At 55.4% G+C, this 21,344-nt stretch overlaps 1 protein-coding gene across 1 annotated transcript in view; it reads right to left on the bottom strand.

Annotated features, from left to right (window-relative positions):
* The window catches only part of ADCY1 (adenylate cyclase 1), a 140,860-nt gene that overhangs the window by 21,659 nt on the left and 97,857 nt on the right, over nucleotides 1-21,344 (bottom strand). Inside the window, exons 12-14 of the mRNA XM_046670080.1 lie at nucleotides 11,954-12,043; nucleotides 10,282-10,538; nucleotides 9,866-9,992 (exon numbers count right to left, since the gene is read on the bottom strand). Of these exons, the coding sequence (XP_046526036.1) occupies nucleotides 9,866-9,992; nucleotides 10,282-10,538; nucleotides 11,954-12,043 (474 nt within the window). The remainder of the gene's footprint in view (nucleotides 1-9,865; nucleotides 9,993-10,281; nucleotides 10,539-11,953; nucleotides 12,044-21,344) is intronic.

The raw sequence follows: 21,344 nt of genomic DNA, 5'->3' as shown, positions 1-21,344 counted from the left end.
GGCCGAATCCTCCTTCCTCCACCTTTTGTTCTATCAGACCCTCAACTGATTGGATGAGGCCCACCATATTAAGGAGGGCAATGTGCTTCACTGAGTCCACGAATTCAAATGTCAATCTTACCCAGAAACACCCTCCCAGACACCCTTAGAATGATGCTTGGACAAACATCTGGACACTTCATGATCCAGTCAAGTTGACACATAGACTAATCATCACAGATGTCTTCTTCCAAAATCCCCTTCCACTGTCTCCTGTGCCTTTCAGGTGCATGCACCTGTCTCTGAGGGCACCTGGCTCTGGGGACCACCTTGTAGTGTAAGTGCCTGACAACCAGCTTTCGATGACCAAGGCATACACTTCGAAGACATCCCTCTCAAATCAACATACAACCCAGCTACCAGCTTCACAGCTAGGAAAGGTGTCAGCTGCCCGCTCACGAAGCTCCCCTTTCAGGAAGTCCCAGGTGACCTAGACAAATGACCACTCGATGACCCCACTTTTCCCTTCCTGCTCTTACAAGTTCGCCAAAAAAGAGCGAGCCCCAGAAATCCTAGACCCCTCCCTTTGACCCCAGTAAAGGCAGAACCCCAGGTCCGCACTCTCTCTCTCTACCTGGGACCTCGCTGTGTGGCCCTGGGAGTGCTGTGTACCCTCCATGGTCTGTGAATAAACCTCGTTCCTCAAGGCTCCCGGATGGCTTTTGCTGTGGTGCGTCCTGGGGTCACAGTAAGGACCACAAGGGCGGTCCAGCCACAGCACAGGCTCCAGTCGGGGAAATGTCCGTGGGGACTCAGCACAAGTAGCAGGGGCCCAGGAGAGAGCCTCAGGCATTCTTACCCACAGCATCACTACTGATAGGCTGAGAACTGACTGACAGAAAACACACCTCCTTCTCGGGAAGCGCAGAGACGGAAAGGAACTTTCCCAAGCACACACAGCGCCTGACACAGAGGGTCATCAGCCCCCAGGGTAAAAGAACTTAGTCTCTAACTTTGTGGCTGACTCACTCCATGTTGCATCCCTTTGATAACTGATTTTCACTGGAGAATAAGGTACTCTGTGAGATGTGTCTCACCAATGTGAGCAGCCGAGCAGGTGGATTAACTACGGCGCACGTCTTCAAGCAGCCACCCTGCAGAGGTGACAGTATGGAGACTCAGGTGGACCAGGCCGATCAGGCCGCATGGGGCACACTTGTCCAGAGGAGCCCCACTCGGTGTCAGGAGGGTGCAGCAAGAGGGGAAGTGGAGTCAGACCCCATGCCCAGCACTGGCAGTGTCCCCCTGGCCCCCAAGGGCTCTGGGGCAGACCTTCCTGATGTTCCCCACTATCTGGCTTCCTCAACTCCAGGGACCAAGGGGACTGCACAAGCCACCCCTGGGGAGATGGGTGAGACCACATGCCTGGCTTGTCCAAGGCCACATGAGGGAGGCACATGTATCACTTCTGGGCCACAGCCATCACCCCCTCCCTGGGCCATGGCGGTCGAGGACGCTCGTGTCCACCAGCCTGGCCCCCGAAGGATGCAGTGACATGGTCCCCTCACTGAACTGCACTGGGCACGCAACGCATAGAGGAATACAGCCCGGCAGACCAGTGATGGATGCTGCCGTTCCCGAGCGTTTGCTGCTGCAGCACAACCGAGCCTGACCCCCAGGATGCCGGGTGCAGACAGCGATTCTAAAGGACCAACTCAGGGATTTTCCTGCTTTTCCCCTCACCTTCCCTCTTTGCAGGTTAGGTCCCTAACACGTACCCATCCCATTACCAGCTTCCCCTCCCCCCAAATCTCCGGGGGTGCATGACCCGTCTCCACCCTTGTCTGCAGTGAGCCCTGATACCAGCAAAGTCTCCCCAGGCTAGTCTGAAGGCTTTTCCCCCAAACATCAGCATTTCAAGAGGTGGTTTTAGCAGGCCATCCTGCCTCCTAGGTGATTAATGGGTCTGTCTAGATCAGCTCCTTGAGCAGCCACCACCTTCCCAGACACCTCACAGCCGGGGCACCCACCGGTTTACAGCTAACCCGGCCTCACGCCCTCATGCTGGGATGGCCAGAGTGGAGCCCAGAAGGCAGGACGCTGGCCTGGATCAGGGTTTGAGCCCAGTGCAGGGCTCCCAGCCAGCCTGCCCAGGCCTCTCTCCGGGAGCCATCACCAAGTTGGCTGCCTCTGTCTTGCACTTGCAAAGGACTGTGTTTTTTTAAAAGATTTTATTTTTCCTTTTTCTCCCCAAAGCTCCCCGGTACACAGTTGTATATTTTCAGTTGCAGTCCTTCTGGTTGTGGCATGTGGGATGCCGCCCCAGCATGGCTTGATGAGCGGTGCCATGTCCACACCCAGGATTCGAACCAGGGAAACCCTGGGTCACCACAGCGGAGCTGTGAGCTTAACCACTCAGCCAGGGAGCCAGCCCCAGGACTGCGCTTTTTTAAAAGCAGAATTCGTCCTCAGTTTTACTGTGCTCAGTGTGGTCTATCAATCCAGCATGCCAAGATTAGCTTGGATCCTGGGCCTGATGGGGGTCACTCTGGTGCCAGCTCTCAGCTTCATGCCCTTCCCAAACTGCAGGACCATAGCCACAAAGGGAAATGACCAGAGAGAGAGAAGAGCCGGGCAAGGTGCAGGGTAGGGCCTAGGCCCCCAGGGCAGGCACCCGAGCATGCGTAATTATGAACTGTTAGACTGCATCTCCCCCAGCTGCCCCTCGAGCCTCCACATGAGGATGCTACACTGCACGACAGGCTGACCGTGCAGAGACTTTCCTCTCGACAGCTCAGTGCTTTGGCCCCCCAACCCCCAGCTCAGCACTTCCAACTTGTCAAGTCCTACCAACGTGACCACTGACCGCTCTCAACCCACACCACTATCCTGGCCCCTCTGCCTGCTCACAGGTCGGCATCTCTTCCCTCAGCTCGGAACCAAGGACAGAGTCCCACACCTCCCCAAATCAGAATACAGTCCAGCTGAGGCCTGTTTTGGACATACGTGTTTTACATACTTATGCTACAAGGTGACAACTTAAGTTTAAGCACGAAGAATCTGATGTAAATGTCGTCCCTGATGTTTATTAGAAATTGAGGGAGTGAACGTTCAAAGACTGCAGTTAGGATCTATGGGCATACGTACGTGTGTCTTCTGTACTGCCCTGGGGAGTGCCTGTGCAAGCGTGTGTGTAAGAGTATATGTGAGTGCAAGCATGTATGAATTTGTGAGTGTATGTGTGTAAGCGTGTATGTGTGCGAGTGACAGGGAAAGTGCACGTGCATGGTTCTCTATAAAGACTCAGCATCCTGTTGCCCCGCTCTCTCCAGAGAAGGAGCAGACAACAAACCTTCTTGCATGTGTTTCCCCCCAGCTCACGGTCCTCAGTGTACATGAGGCCACCGCGACGTGGCAGCCGGGGGACAGCACCCAGTCACAGGCCAGGGGTCCACACACTGGCGAGCACACAGGAAGCCCAGACACATGGTGATTTCCAACCCCGCCACCCAGACGGAAAGGCAGGATCAGCACGGCGAGCAGGAGGGGCAGCTCTGTGTTGGGACGACGGAGACTTGACTCCTAAGGACACCTCACCCAGGGCAGCTGCTTGGCTAGGCCTCACATCTTAGGGCGAGGCCCAAGTGGTAAACTGAGGCACAGATGTGCTCCGTGTTTCATACAGGACGAGACGGGGATGCTATGTTAAAGGTAAAGAGAGCTTGTGATGGAGGTGAGGCTGTGAGGCTGCAGCGGGAGATGTGTTGTCACCTGCTCCACGCCCGCCACCTCTCATGGTGCACTGAGGGAAACTGAGGCTAGGAAGACAGAGCCCACTCGCTCTGAAAGCTCCCTGAACAGAATAATGAGATCCCTCCTTCCCAGCCTTGAGTTTATATTTACACCAACACAAGGTCAGGGGCAGGATGCACTGGCAGTTGATCAACTCAGCTTCAGTATCTGAATTTCCAGTCTAGGCTAAAATGTCAGATAGCTAAGCCCAAGAATTACCCTTTTCAGAGAAAAGTCAGCATTTCCTGCTAGAGTGGAAAGACCACGTCAGATGCCCCCTCCTCCAGGAAGCCCTCCTCAGTCCTTGGTTAGAGCAAATGGCTCCTTTCCAGATTGCACAGCTTTGCCGGGGTCCCCACAGCATTCTATTTCATATTCTTTTATTCATTCCAGAGACTTCTCTCTTCCCCTCCCTTGACCAACAGCAGCCCGTGGGCAGGGTCCACACTGACGCACCTCCACGAGGTGAGGCTGAGGCAGGAGGAGGCCCCAGCGCCGAGGAGGAGATGCCAGGGCCGAGGGGGAGATGCCAGCGCCGTGCTGCCCGCCTGGGTCACACCCCCACTGTGGACAGGGAGAGGTCCCGCTCGGGGGCAGCCATGGGGCGAAAGGCCTGCAGAGGCCCAAACTCCAGCTCCCTCTTCCCACACCCCCAGCCTGGCCAAGTTGGCCGTGTCACCCCATTAACTGAGCTTAAAAACACGTGTCTGAGTGATTGTAAATTTTGTGATTGCAGAAAATTGGGAATTTCCACGGCACCTACACACAGCAAAATGAAAAGTGGGCAGCCCACAAGGGAGATTGGGCTGGGAGGGGCTGTGGCTTCAGATGGCCTCCGGGGCCTTAAAGCAGGAGGTTCATTTTCCAGTCACAAAACTCAGGTTACCAGGGTTTCTTTCACTCCTTTTGAACCAGGAAGGAAGTGAGGTGGAAATTTCCATAGACGGGACGAGGACGCAGTGGCGCCCTGCAGCGGGATGGAAGCTCGTCAGGCTGCGTGTGAACCGAGGTCTGCGGGAGAGCCACTCAGGCTCGGGGGTGGAAGACAGCCTCCTCCCCTCCATGCACGGCGGGAGGGTTGGATCCATCGCCCGCTCCCCACGGAGGGCCCAGCCCACGCTCCCGGCCCGCTGGTGCTCTCCTTCCACATACAGGTGTCCCTGGGTCCTTCTCCCAACACAGACTGAGCCCTCAGAGAAGGCCTCCATCACCAGGTCATGTGAAGTCTCGGGTGTGAAACGAGGTAGGTTGTGCAACACAGATTTGCAGCTGTTCCCAGCACCCCGCAGGGACTCCGTGCCTTCACGATGCTACTCCTCCGGACCTTCCCCCATCCGGCAAGAGCAGGTCCCTGAGGCACCAGGGAGCTCACCCATCCTGGGCTGGCAGGGCCTCGGCTGTGTAGCAAGAACTTCCCGACACGCCTGGGGACCGTGTTACCGTCACAGGAGAGGAGAACAGAGAGGGAACGTGGGTGGAGGAGGCACAGGCCTCTAGTGGGGCTCCAACCCCGGGAGCTCCATCGGTGCCAGCCGACCCTCTGGACGCCAGAGGGCAGCTGCACAAATGGGAATGACCCCCGGATTAAGTACTTCCTTCTAGAGAAAGAAGTTGTTTTATTATAATCAAAATTATAACATCACAATAGCATGGCGACGATCTCCTGAGTTCAAAGGAAAACATCTCATGGGAACAGAGCATTCAGCAGCTACAGATCAGGAAGCTAACACGTCGTCGCGAGGGAAAAGCTGGTCTGTTTCTGTAGGTTCGTACGACCAGCCTGGTCTCAATAAATGATTAACCCTGCAAGTCTTTGGCCTGGCGATTTTGCAATAGTTTGAGGCCCTCTGATGTCTGCACAACATGCTTAAACATCCAGAGGGCAAACAAGCAAAGTCTAGAAAGGTCCTTGTTTTGCTGGGTTTACAGGAAAGTGAGGCAGCGTTTCCTGTTATACATCCTTGGGAAAACATGTCAGCGTGCTCCGTGTCAGCGCCCTTCCCCTGTGACACACACGTGCTCTCTCGCACTGACCTCGCTGGAAAGCTCGCCTCACGGTGGGGCCGGGTGTGGCGAGGCATGTCGGTGGTGGAGAATCCCAGGGCAGGGTCGGTCAACCGTTGTGCTTAATGCCATTTAAAGAAACACCAATGCCAAGAACAGCCCTTGCCAACCCAGATAAGAGAAAAGGCCTACCCAAGAGCCAATGGCCAGGGCCGCAGGCGCCCCTGTGAGCAGAAGGTGCAGGGCACCAAGTCACCAAGTCGGAAACCTGAGTCTTGCGTACCTCCGGGCCGGTCCAGCTCTTCCTGGCTCATCCTGAGTCCATTCTTCTCAAGCCCTGAGCAGGTAATCATAAGTGAAAGTCTTTAAACCTGAGGGGCCAGCTGGTGGCGGAGTGGACAAATCTCAGGGACCAGCCAGCCTGGCGGCCCTGGATAGCCAGCCAGAGCCAGACAAGACCAAGGTCCTGAGCACAGCCAGCCACAAAGAGGCTGCTCTCCGTGACTTAGTGCGGCTGTGGCAAACTGTGGCGTCCAGACTCCAGTCCAGGAACCAGTGTGTGTGCTGGTCTCTTCCACTGGCATCTGCTCTGATTGGGGCCCATCCGAAGACTTCACCAACAGGCCCCTTGCCGCCAGCCTCCGGTTGGTTTCAGCCAGTCTGGGGGGCCAGCAGGAGTAGAGAGTGAGGGAGAAGAGCATGCTGGGTCCCTCCTGGCATGGTTGCTGCAGGCTGGCCGTGTCCCTTGGCTGAAGTTTGTGAATCCTGTCTGGTAGCCCACCTTGCCTCGAAGTTCAGGGTAGGGACACTCCACTGTGGTGGCCCACGCATGGCACCAGCCTGGGGTCGCCCTACACCCAGCCCCCTTTCAGATGCTCCAAGCGCTGCCAGCTCTCTTGACCTCACCCGACTGGAGCGTGCCCTCTGCCCTCTACCCAGACTGAGTGATCTGTACCTGAGACCACTCTCACCTCCACTGCGGCCGCCTTGCCTGATGGCCAACTATGGCTGGGCCCCCAGGGCCACTTCCAAGGCACCCTCCTGGCAGCCTTTGTGACTGTGGGTGCTCCCTCCAGGGGGCCTCCGCCGGCCCTGGCTCTGTCTCACGCCACTGCCAGGCCGCCTTTGGAGACCAGGATGGGATCCTGCCACCCTGCCTCTGAGGCAGTCAATCAGCCCCGCCCACAGAGGATCGAGGCTCTGACCCCTCAACCATCTCCTTGCCACCTTTCCCACCTGCGGGCTCTGCGAAGGTCCCCTTCCTGCCACAGGCCTGTCCCCGTCCCTCAACACCAGCCCCTCCAGGTGACTCTCAAGCATCCAGGAGGCCTCAAGGAGCCCTGGGGGCTTCATGGGAGAGCAGTGGGCTCTCAGGAGTGATGACTGTGGCAGCCCACATCCCTTGAGGGGAGGGGATGTTCCCATGTGCATGGCTGCACCAGAGTCTGTGACGGGAAGGGGGAGGCCCACCCGGGTGTCCTTGACCCAGGGAGAGGGGGCCACGAGCTCAGACCTCAGCAGCCCCCGCTCGCCTGGAATCCAGAGTCCAGGTGAAGACAGCGCTGGGCTGCAGGCTCCTAGCATCAGGGTGCCCCCTGGCCGCACACCGGGTGGGGTTTGCCCAGAACAGGCACTGACTTAGCATACACGTTGAAAAATAAATGAGACAGGCAAATCCACAGGGGCAGAAAGTAGACTAGTGGTCGCTTAGGGCTGGGGGTGGGGAGAAATTGGGAGCACCTGTTAACGGGGATGGGTTCCCTGATTGACTGTGGTAATGGTCGCACAGCTCTGTGAATACAGTAAAAACCACTGCACTGCATACTTTATATGGATGAATTGTGTGGGATGTGAATTATAGCTCAGTAAAGCTGTTATATAACTAAAGAATAAATGAACTATGATTTTCTCCTAGCACATCCGTGTCTGCATATAGGCACATAGACAGATACAGGTATGCATACAGATAGATAGACATATACACATGGAATACACACACACACAGGCACATGCATTTTCTTTCCTCATGACCTTGAATATACAACTTGCTCTCATGTGCTAACAGAAACCTACTTGGTTGGCTTCTGTCTTTTCCAGGTTAATTAAACTAGAGGGAAAACAACAATTTCTGTGGTTTTTGTCAGAGTGGTCATTTGCCCAAAAGAGTGGGACTGTCAGCTGTGGTAACACTGTCTGACGGCTGCTCAGGTCTGCTGAGCACCTGCTGTGCGCCAGGCCTACGGCCGAGCAGGTGGAGAAGGAAGCTGCAATTATTGCTCACGCAATGGTAAATGTTCTGTGTCAACCCGACTGGGCTAAGGGATGCCCAGAAGGCTGGTGCACATCATTTCTGGGTGGGTCTGGAGAGATTAGCATACAAATTGGTGGACTGAGTAAAGCAGATCGCACTCCTGGTGTGGGCAGACATCATCCAATCCATCGGGGCCCAAATAGAACATAAAAGTCGTGGATGGGAAAATTCGCTCTCCGCCTGAGCTGGGACGTCCATCCTCCCCTGCCCCTGGACATCAGGGCTCCTGATTCTCTGACCGTTGGACTCAGACTGAACTGCACCCTCAGCTTTCCTGGGCTTCTGATTGCAAACTGCAGATGGCGGGACTTCTCGGTCTCCCTGACTGCGAGAGCCAATCCTTGTAACACATTTCCTCTTCTATCTCCTTCTATATCGGATTGGCTGTCTCTCCAAGAACCTGACCAACACGCTCACACACTGCATTAGGGTCATAATCTCAATTTACCGCTGGCCAAAGAGCAGTCACACAGACCCGGAGTGAGTAGCTGAGATTCGGGACCAGGACCCCCTAACTCCAGGCTCAATGCCTGCCTGCCTGCCCGAAGCAGCTAATCAAGGCCTCGGTCACTGACTGCCCACCTGCTGCCCACTCAGCCCCAGGAACGTGGATGTCACATCAACAGGCTTCGTCCATCTTCCTGGAGCAAGGATGCTGTCAGGCAGCACAGGAGGAGCCCGGCCCCCACCCCAAGCAGGCACGTCTGAGCCTGTCCTGCTGCTGGGAGAGACTGTGGGGTGACAATGGGTGCACCTGGCCACCTGTGTACGGTCACTGGCTTCTCCTCGTGCCCTGTGGGCTGTGGCTGTCTGGTGTTAGTTGCGGGCCTGGGCCCCGGGCTGCATGCTGGGGCCCCTGGTATGAGGACGCTTCCGCCTGCCACAGACCTGCACGGACCCCTTGTCATCCTGCCTCTGGCCCCGGGTGCGTTACGTCTGTGCCCCATTTCCCATCTGTAATCCCACCTCCTGGGCAGGGCTGCTGTGAGGACTAATTAGAATTAAATCCCGCTTCTTCATGTGTCAAAAATTGACTCTCAAGCTAACATTCATCAGCCTCCATCCTACTGCACGCCCCTCCCCATTTTTAGATCTGGAAACCAAGGGGAAGCCGTTTGCTCAGGGTCAAGAAGTTTGCAAGGTAAGGGGATGAAGTTTGAACCCCAGCAGCCTGGGCCAGAAAGCCAGACGGCCTCAGCTCCCAGAGCCGGGGACACAGAGGGGACACACAGAGACACACACCACGTGGCCTGGGCTGGGCCCCAAAGCGGACTTGGGCTACGTCCTGTGTGCCTCTACACGGCAGGTGAGCAGGGCAAACCTCTGGCGGTCATCGCCTGCCTCCTTGGGTGTCAAGGCCGGCGGCAGCTCACGTGTCCGCTATTCCTCAGCCTCCCTCACAGCTCTCGTGTCAGAATTTCCCAGCGTACGCGTTAAAAATATGGATTCCTGCCCCCAACTACACACCTACTAAATCTGGGGTGGACTGTGAGACCCAGTGTCACATCCAGCCCAGCGGAGGCCGCACCCCTCTGCTGGAACACCTCTGGCAACGGGGAGCTCAATGCTCGCATAACTGCCAAACGACGACGATCAGACGGGGTTCATCAAGCTGTCCCTGCGGCCTGCCCACCGCCCCGCTCCCTCTCCCACTCCTAGTCTGCCCACAGTGCCAGCGCACACAACCAGCTGGGCTCCGTCAGGGAGCCCCCACCTGACACCACTCCCAAGGGGCGCCTTTGTCAACCCCTCGAAGGAAGCAGAAAGGGCTCATCTTGCCTGCACAGCCCAGAGGTAGTCCAGCCGCAGCTTGACGTCCACCTGCCGGGCGTGCAGGGCCAGCGTGCACGAGAACAGCAGGATGGCCACAATCGGCTCGAAGCTGCGCCCAGAGACAGTGCCGCCCCTTGGGGAAGATGAGGAAGAAAACCCACGTCAGTGTGAAGACTTTGTCATCGAACATGAGACCGGTCCACAGAGCGCCCCTCAGACGTGACACCCACAGCAGCGCCTGGGACTGAGCCAGGCTGGGAGCCACACCTCAGCGGGAAACCCAGGCCTTGCTGGAAGGTGGGCTGAAATGGAGAAACCACGGAACCAATGAGCTTTCTGATCAGCAAACTGGACCACACAGTGCTACGCACAACGTCCACAACATCCACTCGGGTCTGTTCTGGCAGAAGCAGCGCACCTACCCCACGGCCTTGGTGTACCCGCTGAGCTCCAGGACCAGGATGTAGGACGCCGTGAGCACGGAGAGCAGGATCATTTTGGGCAAGGAAGAGACCCGCAGGAATATGGCCAGCGGGAGGGTGCCCACCAGGCCACAGAGCAGGGCGTGGGGTGCAGACTCGCAGGGCGGGGCAGGCAGCACTGGGCTCCGGCCGCCGGACGACAGGAACACCAGAGACCCATTGGGACTGGAGCTCCAGGCCCAGGGCAGACAGCCCACCTGGAAGAGGATGGAGGGGCAAGAAATGTGGAAGAGGCCCCGCTCAGGATAGGCAGCCGGCCATTCTCCCGAAATCCCCTGCAGCCTCCTGCTCCGACCCACTTGCCCAAGTGCCACCAGCAGGGCCTGCGACACTCCCATGTGCTCAGAGCCTTCCAGGCCCCTCACTGCCAGAAGGGGAGCAGGGGCCCCAGGACCTAAGTCAGGGCCACGAGACACCTGCCAGCCTCCCGAAAACCTGTCAGTTCCATCCTGTTACTCTCACCCCTCCTCCACTCTGTTACTCCTACCCCACTACCACCATGTTACTCCCACCCTACCTGCATACTTCTGCACCACCTCCACCCTGTTACTCTCATCCCGCCTCCATTCTATTACTCACGCTCCACTTCCATCCTGTTACCCCCGCACCAGCTCCCTCCTGTTATTCCCATCCCACTTCCATTCTTTTACTCCTGCCCTACCACCATCCTGTAACTCCCAAACCACCTCCACCTGTTACTCCTGCACCAGCTCCATCCTGTTACTCCTGCACCAGTTCCATCCTATTACTCACACCTGCCTTCCATCCTGTTACTCACACCCCTCTTCCATCCTGTTACTCACACCCCACCTCCATCCTGTTACTCCTCTACCAACTCCATCCTGTTACTCCCACCCCACCTCCATTCTATTACTCACACCCCACTTCCATCCTGTTACTCACACCCTACCTCCATCCTCTTACTCCTGCCCCAGCTCCATCCTGTTATTCCTGCCCCACTTCCATTCTTCTACTCCTGCCTTACCTCCAGCCTGTCACTCCCACCCCAACTCTATCCTATTACTCCTGCCCCAGCTCCACCTTGTTACTCCTGCCCCAGCTTCACACTGCTATTCCCACCCCATCTCCATCCTGTTACTCCTGCCCCACTTCCACCTTGTTATTCCTGCCCATCTCCATCCTGTTACTCCTGCCCCACCTCTATCCTGTTACTGCCACCCCAGGTCCACCATTTCACTCCTAGCCCAGCTCCACCCTGTTACTCCTGCTTTATCTCAGTCCTATTACTCTGCCCCAGCTTCTGTCCTCTGCACACTATGAAGGGGCAGGGCTTCCTTTACCAGGAGGAGACTGCATTTCCTCTGCTGGATGAAGCCCCTCCCCTGGCTTCCTTGGGCACCCCCAGGCCTGCCTCTGACTCCCTTGTCTCCTCCCCATCCCTGGGCCAAGCCCTCCAGCATGGCTCTCTGTGGGTGCTACTCTTACCCCACGTCCACCCTGTTACTCCAGCCCCAGCTCTGTCCTGTTACTCATGCCCCACCTCCACCCTGTTGCTCCTGCCCCAGCTCCATCCTGTTATGCCTGTCCCACCCCATCCTGCACCTCACTCTCTTGCCATACCCAGCCCTTGCTGCTAGTCAGAGATACTCACCACACATCCTTGGGCCACAGAATAGATTAAGACCACTATGAAAATACACAGGACGGTGCGAATCTGGATCGTCAGGCACCCTGGAAAACACTGAACAACAAAACATTATTTTAAAAGTAGCATCTTTTTGTTTTCGGTGAGGAAGATTTGCCCTGAGCTAACATCCATTGCCAATCTTCCTCTTTGTTTTTTTTTGTTTTTTTGAGGAAGATTCGCCCTGAGCTAACATCTGTGCCAATCTTCCTCCACTTTGTATGTGGGATGCCTCCACAGCATGGCTGATGAGTGGAGTAGGTGTGTGCCCGGGATCTGAACCTGCGAACCCAGGCTGCTGAAGCAGAGTGGCAAAACTTTAACCCCTCAGCCACAAGCCTGGCCCCCTAAAAGTAGCATCTTATTACAAAGCTGTTCCTGTTCACAGTAAATCATTCACATTACACAATGTGCAGAGCAACCCGAATACTGTTAGATTCCCACCCACTATTCAGCCTCCACCCAAATTCATTGCTTGTTTTCCTATATTTAATCTCCTAGGTGAAATAACTGACAAAATCTAAAAAACAAACTGATGTCTTTAAATGAAAAGGAGCGAGACCTGCTCTGCCCCTCCACTGCAACTGTGACTGGCACTGAAATTAACTGAACAGATTAACTTGACATTTTCATAATATCTAATCCTTTTGCCTCAGAAATGGTAAGAATTCCCACTTATTTGTGTCTTCTTTTACCTCCTTTAACTAAATTTTATCATTTTCTTCACACAGGTTTAATATAATATTTGTTACATGATTAGAAATTTTATTTTAAGTCTGCTTAAATGCATTTTGCAATATTCAACAAATGATTTCATGGATAAAAGTCAGAAGTTCTTTTTAGATCCACACTCCCGAAATTAGAAATAAAAATGAAAATAAGGGCCACAGGGACCTTACAGAAAACACTGATGAGACCCCGGCCCAGCCAGGTTGCCCTGGGCCGTCTACGCGGTCGTCCCTCTAACCCTCCCTGCTGTGAGGCCGGGATCATTACTATCCCCGCTCTATAGGTAAGGAGACACATCCCAGACACCTCCAGGCCACACCACTCGTCCTATGGACCAGGACACCGAGCGGCTGCTCCAGCTCACGCAGTGGTGGTTATGGACCTGGGTCCAAGTTCTCAGTTCCCCAGGGCCCAACAATGTTGTGTTTCGCTGAAACACTGGCCTCCTCTGATCTTCTCAGAAACAAGAGCTGTTCTGCGTTGGGGCCAGGCCCAAAGGTCTTATTGACCTGGTCTATCTCACTTCCCTCCCGGTCTTATCTCCAAGATAAGACATGGATGTAGGCCCTGAGACTCGCATCCCCCACCCCCCTGCTGAGGCACATGCAGGTCATTCATTCATTCATTCAGCAAGCACTGGAGGAGCTCCTCCTGGCCATGAGCTTCAGGCGCCCGGCAGGGAGTGCTGTGAGTGGGGCCTGGCCCCTGGTGCTGCGGGAAGACGAAAACAGAACAAAAGTCTCTCAGGAGGCGGTGAGTGGAGGGCCACTGGCCAAGGCCAGGTGAGCCTGCCTGGGGAGCATGGCGGCTGCAGAGGAGGTTACCTGGAGCCAGGTCTGCAATGCCAGGGGAAGGGCCTGCCAGGACCCGGGTAGGGTACCCACGCAAGGCTCAGTGGCACCGAACGCTTGAGGCCTACCAGGCTGAACCCGCATTCCCACTTGTGTGGGTCCAAATGACCAAATGATGGCCAGTTCCCATGGCAATTTCGCATCCGGGCTGTACAAACCATCATGTGCATTCTGTGGGCCCAGTGCTCCCTTTGAGCTCTATTGATTCAAGACCAAACAAGGCAAACTGTAACGGCTCACACAATCAGTTATTTATAGATGGTTATTTATTGAGCCACAGACTCATTCATTCAACACTTACGGATTTGTTTCCTGCCCGCTGAGTGCCAGCGCTACGCTACACTCTCTGAAATAAGAGTGCCAACAGACTGCCAGCATCTGGGTCTTAGAGTAACCTATGGTTTTCTTGAGCATCACATTGCCTCAGGTTACATCACCAAGCAGCCAGAAAGCACTGCTTTCCCCCCATGGAGTGGGCGCTTGGCTGCCCCCAAGAACTGATTCCGCCCCCCCCCCCCCCCCCCCAACCCGCCAACAGCACTCAGACTTTTGTTCAGGTATCAGATCTTTCAGAAACTCCAGGACCTGCTGACCCCACCCAGCCTCACAGGGCCCCATTTAACACACACGTCAGAACATTGCCTTGCCTGGCTACGAGAGCAAGGTGGGGTACGTGATGTGGGCCTATAACAATAAAGGAGGCTATGGCTTTGCAGAACTTAGTCACCCCTCTCCTGCGCCCTTGTCTCCTGGGCCCTCGTCTCCTGACCCCAGCTAGCTGTGTGCTCAGCTCCAAGACTCCAGCTCCAGCTGCGCCTGCCGGAACCCCACGATGTGAGAAGGGAGACGTGGGTTCCAGCCAGCTCAGATCACAGGATCCAGCTTGTTCCTGCTCACCCCTCTTGACACCCGTCTCCCCTCCCCACCGCCTGCCCCAAGCACTGCGAGCTCTGTCAGCAGATGCGGAGACCACAGCCTTGCACAGGTGTTTCAGCGGCTCCCACCACTGCGTGAGTTCGAGGGCGGGTGGGAGCCGCTGGAGCTGCTGGCTGCCCTGATATGTGAACCGCAGCTCAGACCCCAGAACAGAGTTTGGAACAAGTGCCGTCATTCTCTGGAGACAACTACTCTCCTGCTGAGAAACAGCTCTTGGCCTGCTACTGGGCCTTAGTAGAGACCAAACACTTGACCACAGGCCACCAGGTTGGCAGGAGGCCTGAGGTGACCATCATGAGCTGGTGATATCTGACCCACCAAGCCACAAAGTTGGGCGTGCACAGCATGCTCCTTCATCAAAAGGAAGGGGTACATACATGATCAGGCCTGAGCAGGCCCTGAAGGCACAAGTAAGTTACATGAAGAAGTAGCCCGAATGCCCATGGTCCCCACTCCTGCTACACGGCCTGCTCTCTCCCAGCCTGCACTGTGGCCTCCTGGGGAGTTCCCTCCAATCAGCTGACAGAGGAAGAGAAGACTCGAGCCTGCTTTGTGGATGGTGCTCTATGACACGCAGCCCCCAGAAGTGGGTGGCTGCAGCACTGCTGCCCCTCTCTGGGACTCCTCCCAGTGCACCCGGCTGTGCACTGTGCCTGGAAGGGGAAATGGCAGACGTGCGACTATATAAGGATCCATGGCTGCGGCTGATGGGTTGGCTCGATGTTCAGGGACTTTGGAAGGAACACGATTGGAACACTGGTGACAAGGAATCTGTGGGAGGGACGCAGACTGACCTCTTTACATAGGCAAAAACATGGAGATATTTATGCCCCACATGAATGTCCACCAAAGGGGGACCTCAGCAGAGATTTTAATAATCAAGTGGGTAGGATGACCTGTTCTGTGGATACCAGTCAGCTTCTTTCTCTAGCCAGCCCTGTGAGCCCCCAATGGGCTCAAGAATGAAGTGGCCATAGTGGTAGGGACGGAGGTGATGCATGGACTCAGCAACAGGGACATCACTCAGCAAGGCTGACCTGGCTACGGCCACCGCTGAGTGCCCAATCGGCCATCAGCAGAGACTGAGCCCCCCATACAGCACCCGTCTCCTAACGAGAAACATAGAGAAGGGAATTCTGGGAGATGGCGTTCATCCTGGGCAAGCTGACACAGCACAAAGCCATAAGGCCTCCCCCAAATGGCCACGTCATGTCCCCAACCTCACTCTTGTGGCCTGGTGGCAGGGTGATCACATCAGAACACATCCATCATAGAAAGGGCAGCGCTCTTTTCACTGGAGGAAAAACCATGGATAACAGGTCTGCCTTTCCCACCCAGGTGCTTCTGTGAAATTCCCACCACAGACGCACAGAACGTCTTAATCCTCCGCCATTTCTCAGCAAGTGAGTGCAGCAATGGGCACACGCTGATACGATTCACTGGTCCTACCATGGCCCACCGTCTGAAGCAGCTGGCTTCACAGAACAGGGAAGTGGCCTTCTGAAGACTCAGTGATGGTGCCAGCTAAGTGGCAGGTCTTGCAGGGCTGGGCTAATGTCCTCCAGGATGCAAAAGGATCCGAATCAGTGTCCAACACAGGCAGGCCTGGCTTTACGTGGTACTGCAGGACTGTGGCAGTGACCACACAGGCTGAAGGCATGCAAAACGACCTTAACAACCTACAGGAAAAATGATCATTGTCCCATGACCCTTAAAATTTTTCTCAAAACACCAAAAACTCTTTTACCTTTGGTTAGACATGTATAGAGAAATCTAAAAAATGATAAACTAACACGTAGTTAGTATACTTGTGATGGGCATGAAATGGTCCCCACGATTTCTCCCCCTAATGCCTAGGCCAGGGACCACGATGAGACACCTCTCCCAAAATCATGCTGCATTCCATGACCAAGGGATTTTGCAGACGTGATTCAGCTCACCAATCAGCTGACTGTGAGAGACCCAGAAAGGCCTACTGGGCGAACCTGATCCAATCACACTGGGCCTGGAAAAGCTCGAGTTGTTTCCTGGCTGGTGGCAAAGGGGAAGCAAGATTCGACATGCGGGGCTAGGCTGGAGATGGAGGGGGCCACGTGCCAGACCAGAGAGTAGCCTCTGGGAGCCAGGGTGACAGTCCTGCAACCACCCAGAACAGGATTCTGCTGATGGCCTGTGGGGGCTCCTTCCCAAAGCCCCCACAAAGCCCACCGGCCTCATGATGCTGGAGCAGGGAGCCAGCCGGCCATGCCTGACTGCTGACCTACTGAGCCCAGGCCACTGCGAGGAAGCAACAGAAAGCGAAGACAGGGGTCGGAGCCTAGGAGTAGGGGCTGCCGTAATAAACACCCGAATGTAGGGGCAGCCTGGAATTGGGCAGTGGGGAAGTTGTGAGGAATCCTGAGGAGAAGAGAGAAAGTGTGTCCTGGTGGGCTCCCATGTTCTCTCCTCCCCTGCCCGGGGCATTTCACACTCCAACAGAGACTGAAACCGCCTTTCTACACAGGAGGAACACATGGATACCTTCGTAGCGACGTGCCACTTCCCTGAGGGACTCTGGCTGACAGGCCAGGTTTGCTGGGGCCTCTGAGAAGGAAGCGTTTGGGTCCCTTTGAGGGAGAGGCCAGAGAGGCATCCTCCCCTCTCTGGACGTGAGGTGCACGTAGATGTGGTGGGTGGACGTGGTGGGTGGTCATGAATGTGGTGGGAGGACATGGACGTGGTGGGTGGACGCAGACATGGTGGGTGGATGTGGACATGGTGGGTGGACACAGACGTGGTGGATGGACGTGGACATGGTGGGTGGACGTGGTGGGTGGACATGATAGGTGGTCGTGGATGTGGCAGGTGGATGTACGGCTGGGCTGCTGATGTCTTTGGGCCCCTCCAAGGGAGGCCAGCCTTGGGCAGGGGCCGGCCCATATGGGCAGGGAGAGAACCCAGAGAGAAAGGGGTCACAGGTGGCAGAATGGAGTCATTGGATCAAACCAGCCCTGGGCCTTCCTCCCTCTCTCTCCCTCTCCCTATCTCCTTCCCTCTGGTTTTTCTGAATATGTGAGCCAATAAATTCCCTGTATCATTTAAGATTGAGCGAGCTATTTTGTTACTTGCAAAATAACATTCTTCAAGAAAGGGGCGGCGCACCGCCTGGATCACACCTGGTGAGGGAGCTGTGACCACTGGCCATGGGGTATTAAGATCCTCCTCACTGGATGCTAAATACCTGATCCTACAAATGTGTTGGATGGAATACACCTCACAGCTGAACAGTGACGATCACATGGACCAGTGTGGAGAGGACCTTGCTGTGAGCTCTTAGAGGAGCAGAAACATGAATTTTAAGGAGGGTTGTCCGTTATTCTAAAGACTGATGGCCTACTTTTTTTTATTGTTAATTTGGGTTCTTTCAGTTCTTTTTCATGAGCAAAATATACATACATATATTTATCCACAGAAAAAATACAGCATGAAAAATAATGTCATAATACAGAGAAAAGCTGATCTGATGTGAACAATGGAAAATTCCCCCAGAACGTGACCCACAATTAGTCAAACGTGGCCCAGTGGGTTGTTGGTTGTTGGAACATCCTCAAAGCACGCTGTCCACACAGCTACAAACAACAGGGACGCTGTTTCAGAAAGCGACTCTGCAGCAATGGTGAGCGTGAGCATCCTGGAAGCCATGGCAAGAAGGGCTGTTCGCAGCATGAGCTGAATCTCATGAAGGCCCCCAACACTGTGGCGAGGCCACAAAGCGGAATCGGGAATGCTGTGCAAATGTGGAGCAAGAAACCTGTGCTCTGCAGAGAAGAGAAGCCAAGGAGTGAGCCAGGACAACACACGGAGCAAACCTCGGTACGCACAGAAAGATAGCAGGAGGAGGGGTGGCCACCCAGCACCATGGACGGTCAGTCCTAATGTGGGCAACGCTCTGCCCGATGACCACACTGTGCCTGAGCCACTGGGCTGCGGGGTTTAAACCATTTAGGCAAATGCGACAACCACACACCCGCAGCCTCCCCTCAGCCCCGCTCCTGGCTCTATTCTCAGCGCCCTGTGAGGGGCTTCCACTCCACAGCGGACGTGCTCCTGCGAGGAGGCGGGGCCTTCAGAACCTTTGCTCAGGCGGCAAATTAAGAACATGTTTACATTCCGGCCCCCAGACACACGGCTGAACCCTGATGACACCTGATGCAGGAGGATGTTATTCAAGTCTATTCTGTTCCTTCTGTTCACACCTCACAGAACATGACTTCACAGCCCCATGAGCTGCAATTTGAAGTCCCACTGAGGCAGGCAAGCCTGCTCCCCCGTCCCCACCCACAGGCACTCCAGGTCTGGGCAGGACGGGGCACGAGGACACTTCGTCTCCCCAGGCAGGCCCCGCTGGACAGCAGTAAGGACGGGAGGAAGCCCAAGGTCAGGCCCCCTTCCTCCTGAGCGGTCCCCTCTGCCTTCACTCAGAGGACCGCGAAGGCGCGACTGAGACAGTGGATTCCAGCTCCAGGGAAAAGGATGGAAAAACGAGGCTGAAATGCGACCATCGGCACCAGGCCGCGGTGGGAAGAATGAGGGGGCCTGTCCAAGGCACACACCGGCTGTCTTCCAGGCCATGTCACACTCACAACCTGGAACCAGCAAGCCCTGGGAGGCGTGGAGCCCCTGAGAGTCAAGGGCACCTCGAACCTGCAGATGCCCCGTGTCCGGTCCAGTGCAGGCCTCTCTCCATCCCTCCTCAGTGCTCCTTCTCCTGGTCCAGCCCATGGCAGCCCTGGACCCACCACACCCACCAGGGCCAGCACTGCTGCAGATATGGCCTCAGCCAGCGGCCCTGCCTCAGATGGGTCCTCATGGCCAGCTGGTCCAGCTCTGCCCCTCTCTAGCCCTCACCACAGACCCTCAAGCACTCACTCTCTCAACCCTGCAGAGCTCCTCCCTCCCTGGTCCTGGCCCGCTGGCCTTAGAATTGATGAGACTAGCCCTGCTGACCAGCCCCTTGGCTTCTCCAGCCTCTCCTGTTTTAAGAACAAAGGCTTCAATTGAGCCTAGTGTGTGCGAGGCCCTGCTCCCAGTGCTTCACGAATATCAGCTTCTACTGCCATCCCCATGTCACAGAGTGAGATACTAAGGGCCCAGAGCTGGCAGCCCCTAGCAATGGGGGAGCCAATCAGGTGGGCTAAGGTCCCAGATGGACACACTGCTGCCACACCCACCCAGGCCCCCAGGCTATGGCCACCTTCTATGTCAGAGCACAGCACTCCATCCAGCTGACTCCCAGGCTTTCTCGGGGATGCGCTGCTGTGATGGAGCCAAGCCCACCTGCATGTGCGGCCGTGTCACCCTTCCTTGGCACGCGCTGGGCCTCTGCTTGCCCCCCAACCAGCCCCTGACTCCTCCGCAGCCGGCCCTGCCCTGCAGTCTTCTGCACAAGCCCCCATGGTGAACTCAGAGCCGAGCTGAGCACAGGGCCTGCGGACAAGTGTGAGAGTGTGTAGGTCAGACTCTGAACGGCCTCACAGACCGGGGAACTGAAGTCTCCTCTCATCAGAACTGTGCGTGCTCCACCCGCTCTGGTTCCTGCCCATGGGCGCCAGCCCACCCACTGCAGCTCGCAGGAAGGCCTGACGCTTCAAAATCACGCACTTAGCAAAAAGGCTCAGGGCCACAGGGAGGGCAAGCAGGAGAGCAGACGTTCAGAAAGAAAGGGGCTGGTGGAGCTACGCTGCCTCTGCCAAGGGAACCATGTCCACCACTGGCCACATGGGCTCCCAGCACTGGGGACAATGCAGCAAGCTTTAGAAATTAGTATCTATTTGTCATGCTTTTGCTTGAAATTAAGTGAATAAAGCAATCTTATTTGAAGTGGGAAATTTCAAAGTGTACCAAAACAAACGTCTCTCCATCTATGAAAGTCAAAGTCCTGGGAGTATGGTTTGAATAAATAGCATTTTTTTAATTTGAAAAAAAAAAAGAAGGAGCCAATCCCATGGTCTAGTGGTTAAGTTGGGTGCACTCCACTTCAGCGGCCCAGGTTCAGTTCCAGGATGTGGACCTACACCACTTGGCATCAGCCATGCTGTGGCAGCGACCCACATACAAAATACAAGAAGACTGGCACAAATGTTAGCTCAGTGACAATCTTCCTCAAGGAAAAAGAGGAAGACTGGCAACAGATGTTATCTCAGGGCCAATCTTCCTCAGCAAAAAAAAAAAAAAAAAAAAAAGTTACCTATGAATAATGAAGAAGTTAAACAAATAAAACTAGATTTAATCTTTTCAAGAAGTTGCTATTTCCAACAATTATGCAAAAATAACATTGGGTCTGCCAGATGTGACAACTGGGGGTACAGTGGGGAGATGGGACATTCGGAAATGCAGGCTCAGGAAGGGACAGAGGACTGCAGGACTAGGACAAACAGTTCTCTCCCAGGAGCCACGGACAGCACAGAGCTGCGTCCTCAACCCCCGGCTCCAAGAGTCAACACCAGCAAGCCAGTGAAGAACCCTCAACAGTGTGGACGCCCCAGTCTACATGAGGATGCACAAGCCATCGTTCTCCTGTCCCCACAGGACTCTCCACTGCAGAGTCAGCATCGCACCTCGTGCTCAAGTACTCAACTGCTACCTATCACTGGCTGCTCTGTCCACAGGGTACACCCTCAGACTCCAAATAGCACCCAGCACACGACAAGGGTTAATGAGTCCCTGCTACACGGGCAACTCTTTCCACCAGCCAGGAGGGCAAGGGCATGAACTGCCTCCACTACCCCACCTGTCCTGCCAAGAGCCAGGTGGAGGCCACGCACACTCCTGTCCAGGTGATGTGCAGGAACGGGACACACACA

Source organism: Equus quagga, chromosome 8 (assembly GCF_021613505.1).
Source record: "Equus quagga isolate Etosha38 chromosome 8, UCLA_HA_Equagga_1.0, whole genome shotgun sequence".
Classification (NCBI taxonomy): domain Eukaryota; kingdom Metazoa; phylum Chordata; class Mammalia; order Perissodactyla; family Equidae; genus Equus; species Equus quagga.
This window is presented reverse-complemented; position numbering and strand designations above follow the sequence as displayed.